Source organism: Cyprinus carpio, chromosome B11 (genome assembly GCF_018340385.1).
Source record: "Cyprinus carpio isolate SPL01 chromosome B11, ASM1834038v1, whole genome shotgun sequence".
NCBI classification, from domain to species: Eukaryota; Metazoa; Chordata; class Actinopteri; order Cypriniformes; family Cyprinidae; genus Cyprinus; species Cyprinus carpio.
Genome location: NC_056607.1, coordinates 15,218,433 through 15,235,394, shown reverse-complemented (window position 1 = coordinate 15,235,394; position 16,962 = coordinate 15,218,433). Strand labels below are relative to the sequence as shown.

Here is a 16,962-nt window from a genome sequence, read left to right as displayed (position 1 = left end):
AAAAAGTAACCACAAATAAAGTTAAACATGATTAAATAAATGAACACAGGGCTTCTAAAGAATACAGCTTACTTTATTATCGCCTACCTACATAAAGCCAGTTTTGTGATCTTCCTAGAACAGAAACTTAATGAACACAGGGCTTCTAAAGAATACAGCTTACTTTATTATCGCCTACCTACATAAACCCACTATAACAAAAACCCTATAACAAAAAATCTTTTAAAAAAAATAAATAAACAATCTTAAAAAAAAAGCATCATCCAAAAAAACAAACAGCCAAATGCACAAATGTAATTATCATAGGCTGATTCTTAAAATGGAGTGGCAAACGCGAGGCAGAAATTGTATAATGATTAAAATATGCATTAAAAACACACTAAAGATCAAAATATTTCAACCCCATAGAATAAAATTTCAACTGCTGCACTTGAGGGAAAGTGCTAATAATTCACACCACATAAAAAAAAATCAACCAACTCACTCAGATTGACACAACTTTAAGTATGATCCGTGAAGACAATCTGGTAAACAGGTTAATTATTAACATTATTATTTACATAATTGTATGTTTTTTTTTGCCGTATTTTTGCTGTCATTGGATTAATTCATATATAACTTTTGTAAATGGTCAAATCATGAATAATGTAATAATATTTTATAATATAAACGTTTATTAATCATTAGTGTAAGCATCATCAGAATATTTATCCTCATCATGGTAAGGGGATTCTGCTGAGGTATCCATATATGATGGCACACATTATAGAGAAATAAAAATAAAGCATTTTATGTCTTACCGGTCCTTCTCAAAAAATTAGCATATTGTGAAAAAGTTCATTATTTTCCATAATGTAATGATAAAAATTTTAACTTTCAGATATTTTAGATTCATTGCACACCAACTGAAATATTTCAGGTCTTTTATTGTTTTGGGTGCCTGATGTTGAAATGCCAATTTAGTTGTTTTTATTTTTTAACCAGCAGTGAAATTTTCCAAATGTAATAATAGAAATGTGTTTCAAATAATTAGCTAGAGCTTCCTTCAGGGCACAATTACTTCATAGCCTGAGGGACAGTATGTAAGCGCCTCATTTCTATCTATCTATCATCTTTTTCGCCTGCACTTAACCAACTAATACTAGTACTTACCTTTTCTTTTTCTACCATGGTCAGCCTCCCATTTTTGGCACTGGTGAGCAGGTGCCATCTATCTATCATCTTTTTCCTGATAGCACCTGCACTTAACCAACTAATCACTAGTACTTTGACACTGGACTTCAGGCATTTTGGCATTTCCTTCTTTTTCTTTTGATTCTTTTCTATCATATTAAAAAAAAAACCTCTTCTCGTTGTGCCCACACTGTTTTCCTTCCCACAGACTTCCCACTGAGGTATACAAGCACTCTGGGAACAGCCTATTCGTTCAGAAATTTCTTTCTGTGTCTTACCCTCTCACTTCAGGGTGTCTGTACTAAAAGCTCACTTTTGCAGGTGTTTAACTTAGAGAGTTGATAGCTCACTAGCTCGTTTTGAGAGAAAATATTGCAGAACCTTTCCGTCTAACAGATGTCATGCTAGTTTTACTGTAAAAATATTGCAGAATGTCATTTTCTTTCCAGGTTTTTTTTTTCTAACAGTGATGATTTCTGTCATTCACCGCTAACAATCGACAACGGGCATTCTAACCCATATTTGTGTGTTAGATTACACAATTCAGTTTTTTCGTTGAGTTAATGATAAATAAGTCTTATTTACTTTATTGGAAAACATTTTTAAACATTTCCAGGTTTTTGTTTTTATTTGGTTTTGGTTCTGAATTTTGAGTTAGCAGCAGCCAAAATTAGCCCGTGTCTATATGAAATCCCAAATTGATTATATTAATTGTGATTAAAATGTTAGTTTTCTGAGCACTAATTGTTTGTTGAGCTCCAAATTGGAGATCAGTACATTTTTAATATAACAATGGTAGAATTTTAATTAATTTAAAAATTCTTTACGAAAAAATGCGTCTGCTAAATGATTAAATGTAAAATGTAAATGTAAATATATCTAAGCAATGAGTGTTTGTTTGTTCTAGTGTTGGGTAGATTACTGTTTGCAATTTCCATGAAAAAATTCTGTTCAGTAATATAGACTTATACACTGTATATCTTAACATGATCTAATTCTATTTAATTAAACATTGGTAAACTATTTTCACTGATGATCTATAGTAGTAACTTAAGTAAGAAACTTAATTACAACCCCCATATACTTACTGTCTGGTTCTTAGTTCTTTCAGTTTTTAATGCTAGGTGGCACTGTAGCATCTCTCAAACTTTCAATATTTCTAAATACGAACTTTTTTGCAGATGAACCATCAGAAGTTCAGCAATCAGTTCAAACTGTAAGTGTGTGTCCCTGTAAAAATCTACTAATGTACTTCTTATGGAATCAAATTAAACACATTGATTAGTTTATAATGAGAATTAAAGATGCTCTAAAAATAATCTTTTCACCAATGCTTTTTAATTCAATGCACAACATAGCATACAGTAGTATTTAGTTATATCTAGCAACAACATAGCATATATAGATTCTGATAGTTTTCATTATTGTGTTTATTTTATTAATCATGGATAAACAATAGTGACAACCATTCTGTAAAACCTTCACAATGTGTTTGCATTTCTCAAGGTTGCATTGAAACTGGAACAGTGTTTCAGATGCCTTATAAAGAGGCTTGTGATCATTAACTTTGCAGTAGGCTCCTCCCTCTTCCGGACCTGTTGCGTTGTCAACTTTTAATCACTGTGACCCTTCGGTCTTTGACCTGATCCATTTCACTAAAATCCCTCACATAAGTAATGGAAAATTCCCTGTTTTGCCAAGATGTGAATTTTAGTTTCAGTCAATACGTATGTTGTGTCATGCTAGAAGTCAATACAATCACTTTTCTCTGAATCTGATCATAGTAGAGCCAAATCTCTCTGACTGCAACGGGACAAATCATAATCTAAGAAAGCTAATATCAGTCAAAATTTAACGTGGACAGCTTAGGGATATTGTGATGTTTAAAAAATTCCTTTTGATTATTGTAATCATCTACTTTTTTAACATTAAGGTTAATTAATGCTGGATAAGTATTGTTCATTGTTGGTTAACTGATGTTAATGAATGACACAAGTGTTACAAAATATCTATGTAAGTTTGCACGTTAATTACGGAGCTTGTTAAACTACCGGAACAGTGAAATGAAGTACTGGTGTTTATTTTGATTAGATGAAACAATTAAGGCATCACGCAAGGTGCTTTAGCATGTAGTCAGATACATTAATCCTCTGTAAACACTTCCTTTCACCCAAAGTGATTTTGTAACAGCACTATTTTTAAGCCCAGCTGCCCAAACCTCAGTCAGTTTCATTTTTACAAACCCAGCCATTCATGTTAATTATATGCAAGTATGTAACAATTGAAAATATCTTCTTTATTAACATTAAGTTATTGTATTTCATAATACTTAACCTTATTATATTAAATGCTCTAAAATTTATTGGCAAGTTTTACTGTAAGCTGATAATGCCAGACTTCTGTTCTTTACTCTGGTACTCTCCTTTTTTAATGTTGATTGTTGAATGTCGATTTTGTCACTTTTTTAAATTTAACATTACCTTGATTATATAATAATTAACAGATTGTCATTACTTCAAATAAGCTGAAACTTACAGTATAAGCCAATATTCAGAACAGCATTACAACAGCAAATCTTCACTTGATAACGCAGTTCAAATAAAACTGGGTCCCCAGAGCCCCTTTAGGAAACATCATGTAAAAAGACTGGAGATGATTTGCGATAACGAACTTAAATTTGACAAGCAGATCAATGAAATCGTCAGAAAGAGTTTTTTTCAAATTGAGGATGATGTGTTAGCTTTTGTATTTGTTATTGCACTTTCACTTGTTAATATTAATCACCAAGACTGGTGAATAAAACTATTAGCTTGGCTGTAGACATACTGACACAAACTCAGCTCTGAAGCAGGTTAATAGGCCGGAGATAACTATGTGACGCACTTACAGGTGTCTTTACCTCACGCACCCCTCTTAACTGGTCTACACTGACTGTGGTAGTTAAGAGCCTTAGCACAAGTCCAATAATTAGTCCTAAGCCACTAAACAGATCATCATGTGGGTCATTCAAGTGAGGAAGACCAGAGATTAAAACAGAAGAAGAGGGAGGGGACAGAGCTTTGACCACAGAGGGTGACAAAATGGGCAGAAAAAAGGCTCATCTGCAGGGAGTTTGATGATAGGCAAATGAGAATGGTTTTAAGAAGATAATTTTGATAATGACATGATAATGACATTTCGTGTGCTAATACTCCTTATGCCCTAAACCTACATATACCTTTCTTTCTTTCTTTCTTAGTTATTGTTACTCTTGTTGAGCAGTATAATATACTGGTAAATATACTGGTGTTGAATGTTTAAAATAGGGAATTTTTACCATTGCTGCATGGTATGTAGGAAATCTGCTGTTTACTTTTCAGGGAGTGATAAGCTCAGAGGAGTATTATAAGCCAGAATACTTTAACTCAGATCCCACTATTTGCTCACGCAGTAACCTTTCACAGGATGACACAATATGAATGTGCCTGCTTGACTGATTGTGTGCAATTTATTGCATTTTTAATGCCAAGTGCACTATATAGTTATATGAAAACCATTACAATATTATTTATAACTTAAAGTGACACCTCACATTGCAATTACATTTGAATTAAATATTAAAAGTTTCATTTATTTATTTATTTTCATTATTAACACACACGGCAACTTTTTGCAAAGGGTGAACAGTGCACTGCAGTTTCAAATTGAACTAGTTTGAAGAATTGCACTTATCAAGTTGACTTTTAATAATTAACAATATTATATTAATATATGCAATTACTAATTTTTATCAAATAATTCAGTTGTAATGTTGTCAATAAGCAATTATCAACTTTAACCTTAAATTGTGTTAAGTTCAAAATAAGTTTTAAATTACTTTACCAGTCTATCTTAAAGTGGCTGCTCTAAATAAATTAAGGTTTGCTACTCATTATCTCATTGGAGCAACAAAACCAATAAGGTACATATAAACTTTGGCTTTATTCCATGACCACTCTATCCTGTAAATCTGTAAATTAATTCTCTTCTTGTATCATTGTAAAAAAAAAAAAAATTCTAGCTATTTCAAAGTGCTGCCATAAATTAAGTATAATCAACTTGGTTGTTCAAGTCTTTTCAACTTAAATTGCATTAAACCAATTTTAAAAATCATGATTTTTTTGTTGTTGTTGTTATTGTATAATTTATAAAAAAGTTGAAATTGCTCAATTTATTTTGATAAATTAAAGTAATTTAAAAACATCAAGTTGCTGTGACTTACTGAAAATAGAATTTTTACAGTGTATAGGTTTATATAGTCTTATGTACCACTATATTTGTGTAACTTTCACTTTTAGTGTGATTATTAATCTTAAGTGTATTTTTTTTATTAAAAATGTGTACCCGTGTCATTAGCACATTTTCTGTCATTTACAGTGGGTGTAATTTATTGACTTAAATACAACTAATTAATAATTAAAAAATCAAATCTTTAGACAGCTTTATGAACGCTGAAATAGATCATTCTGTTCCAACTTTCATAAAGCAATCTAAGGTTATCTAATCAAAATACAGAACATGAAATAACCTAAAATAATGGACAGTCATGAACATCAACAATACAATCAAATGCTGTGTCTCTGAAGTCATTATTGACAATTCATAATTATTACTATGTGTGATGTCGGCTCTGACACAAGAACGCTCTACAGATGAGTGTCAAGGGCATTTCAGCTGTCAGGTATTTGAGGCCCTTCACAAAGGCCGTGATTCCAGGCTCAAAGCTGGAGATAATACGATGGGAAGCAGATTAAAGAGGGGTTAACTGCAAGTGATTAGCTGCATTATCTGCACTGTGCAGCAGATTACCTGCCATCGCTAACACAGAACCACTGCAGGGTGAAAGGGATGATCCGAATTAGCCAGGTTTTGGTGTTGAAAATGAGATTAGGTGAATTGTGTGTCTTGCAATACACAGATGTAGTTTTGTGTGTGTGTGTGCACAAGAGCCTGTGTGTTTGGTAGATGACAACAAAACACAAATCCTTCCATTAAGACCATTTGGGAGGAGCGAAAAGGAATCTTTTGAATCCTTATAAAAGACGGATCACTTGGAAATCGATTGAGGAAGGCTTCATCTGGTCATCAATGAAGAGAGAATTTACATCGATACGGGTTAGACTTTCTTTTTTTGCGATGCTGCAGTAATCTGCGAAGGAAATAACACAACTGATTTAAGCTTTAAGGCGTTGTAGCGTTCTCGGTGGAGTGTTTGCCAGTTTCAAGCAAGATGAAGCAAGTACCAGAGTTTCACGAGGACTTCTACATCCCCATCCCTTTAGATATCAACAACCTCTCAGCTTACAGCCCTTTTTTGGTCCCCCAGGACCACCTGGGAAACCAAGGCATATTCATGGCCATGTCTGTCTTTATGTTCTTCATTTTCATCGGAGGGGCTTCAATCAACATCCTTACCATTGTTTGCACAATTCAATTCAAGAAACTCAGATCTCACCTTAACTATATTCTTGTGAACCTTTCCATTGCCAACCTGTTCGTGGCCATTTTTGGTTCCCCGTTATCATTCTACTCCTTCTTTAATAGGTACTTTATCTTTGGGGCGACAGCATGTAAAATTGAGGGCTTCCTTGCAACACTTGGAGGTAAAATGCAACAAGCATCCACATTATTTTAAAGCTTCTGTGTTTAAAGCTTCTGTAGTTCATTGTAGCTCACAGATAGTTTTAGTAAACTGTTTTTCTGTTTTTGCAGGAATGGTGGGTTTGTGGTCTCTTGCTGTAGTGGCATTTGAAAGGTGGCTGGTCATTTGCAAACCCCTTGGGAACTTTACCTTCAAAACCCCTCATGCCATAGCTGGCTGCATACTTCCTTGGATTAGTGCATTGGCAGCTTCACTCCCTCCACTGTTTGGCTGGAGCCGGTAAGTCTCACTGCTCATAATACACTGATAAAAACAAAGCCACAGTGCCTCCCTCCACTTAACCTGAAGAAAGAAAACCAACACCTAGCACTTTTTTGCTCCACTCCTAAACAACTAGTTCAAGTCTAGAAGTGAAAACCTCACTCTGATTATAATTCAAGTGTGCGGAGTTGTCTGTGCCATCAGTTTCACTGAGATCTCTCTTACAGGTACATACCTGAAGGTTTGCAGTGCTCATGTGGACCTGACTGGTATACCACTAACAACAAATACAACAACGAATCCTACGTCATGTTTCTGTTCTGCTTCTGCTTTGCGGTTCCTTTCGGCACCATCGTGTTCTGTTATGGCCAGCTACTCATCACACTCAAATTAGTGAGTACAAATTCTATTTCCCATTGAAAGCTGTCCCAGAATTAATAATTTTAGTGATTTGTTTCGAGAATAGAGAAAAAGTTTGGGTGAGGTAGAGGAATTGTATAAAACAACACAGTGTTTTTTTTAGCTATTTCTATAAAAATACAAAAAATTAATTATTTTAATAAATAATAAGACCACAAAACCATATTTTTTTCTGTTGATTTCTCTTTATCGGAAAACCTTAACCACATGAACATTCAAATTATAAAATTAAATGTTTTAATAAAGGTAGGGTTCATACTAATCCTACCTTTATGGAGACACTAAATACTGATAAAATACCATTTATTATGTATGGAGCCTCGCACATGGCATGCAGGAAAAAATAGTATGCTAAATCGTGTGCACGATTTACTATTTCGTTCCCTCAATTTATAAATTGTGCACTCAATTTACTAATTCTTTCTTGAATTGTGCACACGATTTAGAAATCGAGAGAATGAATTAGTAAATCATGTGCACGTTTTAGTACATCGAGGGAACGAATTAGTAAATCGTGCGCATGATTTTTTTTTTTTTCTTGCATGTCTGCGGGGCTCTGTAATTATGTTTTATTTCTGAACAAGTGATACATTTCTTTCTTTGCTCTGCCACACTCTTTAATGCTTTGGGATACGTATTGCTCGGGTCCACTAGATGGAGACTGTATATGGGTTATTGTAGTGCTGGTCACGTTGCCAGGTGCTCTAAAATCCCTTGTTTGTTCTTACAGGCAGCCAAAGCTCAAGCAGATTCAGCTTCGACCCAGAAGGCAGAGAGGGAGGTGACAAAGATGGTGGTGGTGATGGTGTTCGGCTTCTTGGTATGCTGGGCACCATATGCTAGCTTTTCTCTCTGGATAGTTTCCCACCGTGGTGAAGCATTTGATCTGAGAATGGCTACCATACCATCCTGCCTTTCTAAAGCCTCTACAGTGTATAATCCTGTTATCTACGTCTTAATGAACAAACAGGTATGTCAACATGTCATAACTATAAATTCAAATAACATTTCAAGCTCTTTCCCACAGAAACACAGTACCAAACCCCATGTTCACAAGGCATGACTATCACTTCAAGTAACATGTTCTGCTCTTTTCTTTTGAAACCCAGTTCCGTTCCTGTATGATGAAGATGGTCTGTGGCAAAAATATCGAGGAAGATGAGGCCTCTACTTCATCTCAGGTCACCCAGGTCTCCTCTGTTGCACCAGAGAAATAAACCCATTCTCAATGTAACCTCATCCTGTGGACAGAACCACTGTCGCAGTGAAAAACAATTTTACAACAAATGTAAATAAACATAGACGCAATAGGAATTCTCGTTTTAATGTCAACATTTTTGTAACTTGGTCTTGGCTTGCTGAACCAATAGAAATAGTAGAAGTTCACTGTTATCATTAAAAATGTACAATAAATGCAATGAAAAAAAGATTTGTGTTGTTAAATGTATCAGTTGAAGAGTAGTGACGTACAATGGTTTGTATATTAAATATATTACATTTCTTCCTCTTTTAAACGGACTGATGTAGTGAGCACACCATTTTACCACAACTAAAACATAAAAACAGAGAAGTATCTCATATGTCTGGTTGTAATCAAGTCTGTAGCCCTTCGGTTATGAGTAATGGAGTAACACATCCAAGGATGATCTGAAAAATAAAGTCAGACAGAGTATTATCTTGCACATGCTTTGCATTGAATTGCTGCACTAATATTTAATGATTTTTAAATATTGCACTAATAATTAATCATGAGAATTTATGTACAGTGGTTTTCAATGTCTCTTTAGAAATGTCATTGCTCACGTCATTGATTTGCATATGCATGCTTACTCACCTTAACTTCTTGTACTTAATCCAATAAGTAGAGCACTTACAAATCAAGAGAAAAATACAAAGAAAGAATGTGAAGTTAGCTTTTGCAATTTTCAAACCGGCCTAACACAATCAAATCAAGAGCAAGATCAACTTGGTAGTTCATCTAGAAATTAAACCACAAATGATGTTAGAGAAACAATGAGCAGTAAAAGCAAAGTTTTGCCCATGTTAGATTAACATCTATAATATGGATTAATTTCATTCAAATGTATTTTTTTAAATACACATTCAGCACTATATACCGTGAATATAGCAGTTGTCCAATGGCAGGCCATGTGAGACCAAACTAATCTTGAGCTTTTGTTGAGAATTCAGTTGTATATTCGAGTTCTGCTAGTAGTGAACTTTTGCCAATAACGAATAGTTCAGAACTAGCGGAATTCCAGACATACGACTGACTGGGTGCTGTCCCATGATACTTTCTGATCCATCTGTTTCTGAAAAACATCCTTTTCAGCTACATCACTGAATATCTGTGATTTACACTGTGATAGCAACAAAACATCACAATAGTGACCCTTGATTCTTAATCCCACCAAAGCACAGATATTAATTCCATTAAGTCCAATTTTAAAGAAAGTATAAAAGATCATAATGAACAAATACCTGATCTGAATAACATGCATATCAGTACAATTCTTAAAAACAAGGAAACAACTGGTAGAGTAAAAAAAAAAAAGGTTTACAGACTGCTGCTGTCTTTGTGTTGGCTCCATCCTCATCCTGGTTTGGTCTGTTCACGTCCTAGTGTTCACTTCCTCCTGCTTCACTTTGCCACAATAGAAGGAGAAGCAGATGACTGAAAAAAAGAAAAGAAAAGTCTATCGTCAGAAACAGGGAGAGATTAAAACTGACCTCATCAAGATTTTCAGATAAACCCTGCTTTCCCTAAACTGAACCATCAATCCAGTGGGATTAGGAAGGTTTGGGCTGCATCCTTGTCAATACTAATTAGGATCCTGTCTGGAGGGTACCTGGGTACCCCAGTTGTCCCAATAAGCTGATTTGGACTTGGACTGTAACCTAGATGTCTGACTTACAGTTACCCTGCACGAAACATGATGATTATGATTGAAATTGTTTTGAACTGGCACGAAAGAGTAATGATTAAGAGTCGTTGGGCATAAACTGTGGAACGGTGTATACAATGACACTGATATCATTGAGAATATTTTCATGTCCTTTATTAAGACTTAACTATTCTCTGCAAAGTATTCAGTAAAGTTATGCAGTCATTTTAACATTTTTATTTATGACCTAAAATCTAGCATCTTTAATGATATTAATATCCTTAGAACCACATACACCTAAACCTTTTTGTGCTGAATGTTGTATGTGTGTTTGTGTGCTTGTGAGTTTGGAATAGAATAGAAGCTACGTAATAGATTCTATGTAACTGTGCAGTATATGAGGAATGAATGTGCAAATGAGCAGTATTTGTGCAATTCACCAATTAATACAATCTACAACTTAAAATAATGAAAAGATTCTTTACTCCTGCAGTAGACAGCAGGGGCTATTATAAAAAAAAAAAAAAAAAAAAAAAAAAACATGCTAACTCTAGAATCCTGCTTTATTTCTTTATTGCTATCTCAGTTTTTTAAACTTTATTGTTATTGTAAAACCCATAATGGAACCTTTCTATGCATTTTTTTAAACCTAAAAAGCAAAGTTCTACTGAGCATCAGAGAGGATTCTGATATTTTACAAGCCAAGGCACTCTAATGCTGCTTTTGTTTCAGAAAATGCCATCTGTTTTTACCTGCAATTAATAAAAGTCATTCTTGACACACTGTCCGAGAAGCTTCAGTCAAGGGCAAAAGTGATCTGTGACCTAAATTTAAAACTTAGAAAGCATCAAAGGGCGCTGTCATCTTATAATCACTTCTGGCTCGGTCATGCCAAATGTCACCGCACACTGTTTTGCTTTACCTGTGATGGCTTCAACAATCCTAGGAAGGAACAGTAGCTTAGACCTCCTGTAAGCCTAATGAATGAGTCTTGGTTCTGATCCTGATACCTGTTTTGACCTCAAAAATTCTCCATCCTGTAAGACAGCACGTATAAAAGCACTTTGACAGGAGCCCAAGGAGTCTGTCGGTGCGAGTCGGCCAGAGACAGCAGATAGTACAAACATAAAGGCCCAGACCTTTACGACAGCCAAGTAACTACAGGTTTGGGCTACACAACAACGGCCAACAATGGCAGAGCAGTGGGGAGACGCAATCTTTGCAGCCAGGCGAAGGGGAGATGAAACGACGAGGGAAACAATGTTTGTATATACAAACAGCAATAACACCAGGGGTGAGTCTTTAGTATTTTTTTCTGTATTATTTCTCAACACATTATAGTAACATAGATATTCTGTTAACATGATAAAGCCATGTCTGTTTCAACAGAAAAGGAATTTTTTAATATACAGGACAAAGAACAATTTCAGACTGATAAATATGAAGCTTTAGAAAAATGAGAGTTAGTTGCAATGGATGTTAAGTGAGAACTCCTTCAAGGTGATATCACTGCTCTTTATTTGTCACTTCCAGATCCCTTTGAGGGACCCAACTACCACATTGCCCCTCGATGGGTGTACAACCTAGCAACAGTATGGATGTTCTTTGTGGTCATTGCCTCAACCTTCACCAATGGCCTGGTGCTGGTGGCCACAGCCAAATTTAAGAAGCTCCGTCACCCTCTTAACTGGATCCTGGTCAACCTCGCTATAGCTGATTTAGCAGAGACTCTTTTGGCCAGCACCATCAGTGTCATCAACCAGATTTTTGGCTACTTTATCCTCGGACACCCCATGTGTATTTTTGAAGGCTACACCGTGTCTGTATGTGGTAAGTTACTGCCCAAAGACGTAATTGTTCACAACTACAGATAAATGCATTGGACCAAAGATTAACATTTTACATTTCAGAAACTTTGTCAGGTTTTTAAAAGTATCTAACAACACATTCGACAGGTATCGCTGGTCTGTGGTCTTTGACTGTCATCTCTTGGGAAAGATGGGTGGTCGTCTGCAAACCATTTGGAAATGTCAAGTTTGATGCTAAATGGGCATCTGCTGGTATCATCTTCTCCTGGGTTTGGTCTGCTTTCTGGTGTGCACCTCCCATCTTTGGCTGGAGCAGGTAAAATCCATTATCTAAATGAAGTCATTTGACAGCACGGTGTATATTCAACATAAAATTATTAAAAGTAAGACAAGCATGTAAGTTCCACACAAGCTAAAATTTGGAACTTCCGATCCATTATCTTCTCAAAGATTCTGGCCTCACGGTCTAAAGACCTCCTGTGGGCCTGATGTCTTCAGTGGAAGCGAGGACCCTGGTGTCCAGTCCTACATGATTGTCCTGATGATCACCTGCTGTATCATCCCTCTGGCTATTATCATTCTCTGCTACATTGCTGTGTGGCTTGCCATTCGTGCTGTAAGTTGTCTCCTGGACTGCTTATAGAAGTTTTTCCAGTTTGTAAAAAGGCACTAAGCATCTATCATTTCTTTCCAACAGGTCGCCCAGCAGCAGAAGGATTCTGAGTCCACACAGAAAGCAGAGAAGGAAGTGTCCAGAATGGTGGTTGTCATGATCCTTGCATACTGTTTTTGCTGGGGACCTTACACGTTCTTCGCATGCTTTGCAGCTGCAAACCCAGGCTATGCCTTCCACCCACTGGCAGCAGCCATGCCTGCCTACTTTGCCAAGAGCGCCACCATCTACAACCCCATCATTTATGTCTTCATGAACCGACAGGTAGGTCAATGCTGTTTAACAGAGCTCAGACCTTGAGCACATTGAGAAAACTTCGCAAAATAATCTCGATTTGTCTTTCTTTGCAGTTCCGTGTATGCATCATGCAGCTCTTTGGAAAGAAGGTGGATGATGGCTCCGAGGTGTCCACATCCAAGACAGAAGTGTCCTCTGTGGCTCCTGCATAAATTGCACACTAGATCTCAGAGCAAACATCTTGATTCAGACATGGGGAAAAAAGATAACAATGGCACTTTTTATATTCCTTGTTTACCCTTACCGTATCTTGATGATTCTGCTTCCAGATATTTCCCTTGGAGTGATTGGGTATAACTTGTTGCATGACAGTGTGTGTTAACATTACTTTCTCAGTTACCCTGTGGCTTAAGATCCACAGGAACGATGTTACAATTTTTATGGTAATCATTTGTCACACAATTATTTGTCCACTGGCTATTCAGAAGGTTGTGCACTTATATACAGCACTTCTTTGTGGGGATGTGACACTCAATGTGGATTAACTAACAGCGAAAATAAATCGCCTCATTCTAATGTACAATTCTGAATTAAGTTTAATTTTGTAGCCATCTTGCAAGAAAACAAAAATGACAAAAAAAATAAATGTTTGATAGATAGATGCCTGCCCATGTACAGCATGTAATATGGTTCTATTTTTTTCTTTGATGAAAATAAAAAAGCAGCAAAATAAATATTTTGTTTTGTGTCTTTCATTATTAGACATATTACAAGAATTGAAATGATCATATTTTATATTTAAATATTTAATGTTTGATTTATATTTAATTATATTCCCCTGGAATTAAATTCCAATCAATCAATCACTCAATCAATAACTAGTCAACACGCTACAAGGATGTTACAGCTGCTGAGGAAGTGACTGTAAATTTGACATCCTAATTATCCGTGACAATCCATCTCTGTATGTTTTTCCTATTTTGGAAAGTCTTGGAAATCCAATAGTGGATTTGCCTTGTGAAGCTGAAGTTAATGGGAATGGAAAAATAATATTTGCTGTGCTACACTTCTGTGTTTCACACCTGGAAATGTGAAAAGAGTCCATTATCTTGTTTCAAATGGTTTTGTCTCTTATTTAAATTTTACACATTTCCCCATGTTTCAAAGAAAGTAAAAAATAAAAAAATTGCACTGAAATCCCTAAGACAGCCAGACAAAATCCACTTAAAAGAAAATAGCTTTCAATTCAATATGTTTTATTGTTGGCTATAGACAGGATCTAAAGCTTAAAGGTCACTTAGAAGTCTGCAAATAAGAGCAAGTCAATTGCAATTCCTCGATTTAAGCCTAAGGGGGCTAAGCAATTTCAATTGGAACGTGACACTAAAAGCACTTCTTATCTAAGGAAGATTAACCTCAAACTAAGGTCTTACCTTTTTAATTCTGCATATCCATGTGCCCCTGTGTGTGCATGGGTGCAAACGTACAGCACGCATGGACGTGTGCTTTCATACCAGCAGTTAAGGCCCATAATTTCACATGCAGATTTGAGTGCACTTCCTGTACCTCCCAGCTAGCCTTAATTCACTTCTCATCAGAATGTTACAAGAAAAATCTTTACAATGAAGAGCTGGTATAAAATACCTCGGCCAGTTGTCACAGATCACTCGTGGAAAACATATTAGATCCAAGTGCATTATTAATCCACAAAAAACAAAGATCTAAAAACAGAGCAACAAGCAGAAACAGCGGCAAAAGGTAATCCACAAACAGCATAATAGAAAACAATACTGAAGCAAACAAGGGCTAACAGAACATGGTACATATAGGGAACTAATAAGACTAAATGACACACAGAAGAGTGCCCTCTGATGACTGGGATTTTAACCAGAAAAAGGAGACATAAAAAGCAAAGGAAGGGCCAACCACCAACCATTAAGAATGTTGTAACAGGTACAACCACTGCAATATTTACTATTCTGGTACATTTTAGGGGATTTGACAGTAACCATGATTGAATTTCGAATTTTTTGATCTTCAGGGTTTTCAAAATAGCAGAGTGGGCCATTGTGGCCTACGCTGAGAGACAACAAAGGAACAACACAACGGGGGAGTCTGTTTTCATCTATACCAACAGCAATAACACAAGGGTACTTCACCAGTTTGATCTTCAGGAAACAGCTTGACTTCTATACATTATGAATAAGTAGAAGGGGAAGATAATATATATAATATAACATAATATATAATTATAATAATATATAATATATATGTATAATAATGTCTCATCTGTTCACAGATCCATATGAGGGGCCCATCAGTAAAGATGGAATAGTCTTAACTCAAGTTGAACAACATTTGGTAACACCTAAAGAGATTTATTTGCAATACAATTTTGTTTGAATGCCCTTCAAATCTTTTATAAAATTTCTCATAAAATTAGGGGGGGGGGGGGAGGTCATATTTGTTTATAATTGTTTTCTGAAGAAAAAGAATCATGCAGCATAATGATGCATTGTAGTCTGTAGCAAGTGTTAACAAATTGTTAGTAGAAGTGCATTCATTGTATTCCCAATCTCAGTATCTTGATTATTTCTGCTCACTGTACGGGGAACAGCTCAGATCAAAAATAATGTAAAGATATTAGCTAAGAAGAGAGAAATAAAAGATGAACGCTTTAATGATGCTCTTCAACAATGAATAACTGGCTTTTTTACTTTAAAGATTATTGCACTTTGAATTTCTTGAACTTTTTCGAAAAGTATCTTGCAATGGTTTAATAAGATGCAGAGCAGATGAAGCCAGGTAACATCTTGTAATCCCACATAAGCTCTATTCCACATCAAGCGGATAGAGGATTTCACCTGGGCTGGCCAGTAAAGTCACGACTTTTACTAGGAAGCTTATATGACGGAACTCATTAGGTTAAAACAATGTTGAGTGTATTTGTGTATCACTGATTCTTGAGAAGCAGGACAAAACAGAGTGCAAAATTGAAATAAAGAAATAAATAAAACTTGTTCTCAGACAAATTAAACTGGATATATGTATCTTATATTTACTATGCTATTGAGCTATGGTTTGATGCAGGCTCCCAACTTTTCTCTTTTTTTTTTTTAATCGAAATTTTACCTTGGATTGTGTGATATAATTTTAACTTTATTTTTAACAGCAATCAAGATGCTTTTGACATTTCAAAACACATTCTCATGTTAGCAGACAGATTAAACTTTCACAAGTGACCATTCCTCAACAAATATAATTAAATTTTATCAAAATGTTCATCTGACAGTGGTGTCAGACGTGTCAGAGTTGAAACGTAACTAAAGTTCACGTAGTAGCAGTTGTGTTTTTTTCCATTGATGCTAGATGCTAATAGAACCTGCTTCAGGAGAATAAAATGATCTAAATATTTCAAATAATTTCCTCAGAAATTGGAAGATGGTGTTGCCATATCATGGTTGTAACACAGGAAATATTAACATCAGGATTTAAAATATTCTAAAACTATAAAACTTACCAGAGCCTGTCTGACACTGATGTACTCTGCAGAGGTGGAATGTGGCAAGGGGGTCCTTTGTGACCGCTGCCACTGATATACACTGAGAAACCCTTTTTTTACACTTTAAAGAATTTCTGAAGGTGTTGACAAAAAGATATGAGAATTGATATGAGATAGTATTAAGTGTTGCTTTTGATAAAACTAGCTGCGTTTTTTTTTTCATTATTTTTTTATTTTTTTTATCCGTTATATAAGCATATAAATGATTAAACCCTTCTCTGTGGACACACTGTTTTAGATGTAGTGAGAAGACAATAAGTGTCATAGATTTGATATAATAATGATAAAATTAAATTGAAGGGGATAATTGTGTTAAATAGGCA

General features: G+C 35.5%; 2 protein-coding genes and 1 long non-coding RNA gene across 4 annotated transcripts; 2 read left to right on the top strand and 1 right to left on the bottom strand.

The window, feature by feature from the left end:
* Positions 1–2,339: 2,339 nt before the first annotated feature.
* opn1sw2 (opsin 1 (cone pigments), short-wave-sensitive 2) lies at positions 2,340–9,960 on the top strand. Of its 2 annotated transcripts, XM_042734118.1 has the most exons (6): positions 2,340–2,389; positions 6,736–6,794; positions 6,904–7,072; positions 7,282–7,447; positions 8,205–8,444; positions 8,584–9,960. In XM_042734118.1, the coding sequence occupies exons 1-6, from the start codon at positions 2,355–2,357 to the stop codon at positions 8,689–8,691; spliced, it is 777 nt and encodes a 258-aa protein (XP_042590052.1). In that variant the 5' UTR covers positions 2,340–2,354; the 3' UTR covers positions 8,692–9,960. The 2 variants fall into 2 exon arrangements, with proteins under 2 accessions (XP_042590052.1, XP_042590051.1); XM_042734117.1 differs by lacking the exon at positions 2,340–2,389 and having other exon boundaries at positions 5,594–6,794.
* LOC122138921 lies at positions 8,780–10,287 on the bottom strand. The gene is made up of 2 exons (XR_006155895.1): positions 9,309–10,287; positions 8,780–9,121 (listed from the first exon to the last, which is right to left on the bottom strand). It is a non-coding gene; the product is annotated as an uncharacterized LOC122138921 (long non-coding RNA).
* Positions 10,288–11,425: 1,138 nt separating this feature from the next.
* On the top strand, positions 11,426–13,811 carry opn1lw1 (opsin 1 (cone pigments), long-wave-sensitive, 1). The gene is made up of 6 exons (XM_019077888.2): positions 11,426–11,653; positions 11,893–12,189; positions 12,315–12,483; positions 12,618–12,783; positions 12,865–13,104; positions 13,191–13,811. Exons 1-6 carry the CDS (start codon positions 11,551–11,553, stop codon positions 13,287–13,289), a joined length of 1,074 nt encoding a protein of 357 aa, XP_018933433.2. The 5' UTR covers positions 11,426–11,550; the 3' UTR covers positions 13,290–13,811.
* Positions 13,812–16,962: the final 3,151 nt, after the last annotated feature.

What these genes read in the sequence shown, in the direction of transcription:
- opn1sw2 (XM_042734117.1), top strand. Translation starts at nt 6,422, where the DNA reads ATGAAGCAAGTACCAGAGTTTCACGAGGACTTCTACATCCCCATCCCT. An exon ending in CCACTGTTTGGCTGGAGCCG is followed by an intron (nt 7,073 to 7,281) that starts GTAAGTCTCACT and finishes TCTCTCTTACAG; the next exon opens with GTACATACCTGAAGGTTTGC. An exon ending in TACTCATCACACTCAAATTA is followed by an intron (nt 7,448 to 8,204) that starts GTGAGTACAAAT and finishes TTGTTCTTACAG; the next exon opens with GCAGCCAAAGCTCAAGCAGA.
- opn1lw1 (XM_019077888.2), top strand. Translation starts at nt 11,551, where the DNA reads ATGGCAGAGCAGTGGGGAGACGCAATCTTTGCAGCCAGGCGAAGGGGA. An exon ending in AAACAGCAATAACACCAGGG is followed by an intron (nt 11,654 to 11,892) that starts GTGAGTCTTTAG and finishes TGTCACTTCCAG; the next exon opens with ATCCCTTTGAGGGACCCAAC. An exon ending in TGTGGCTTGCCATTCGTGCT is followed by an intron (nt 12,784 to 12,864) that starts GTAAGTTGTCTC and finishes TCTTTCCAACAG; the next exon opens with GTCGCCCAGCAGCAGAAGGA.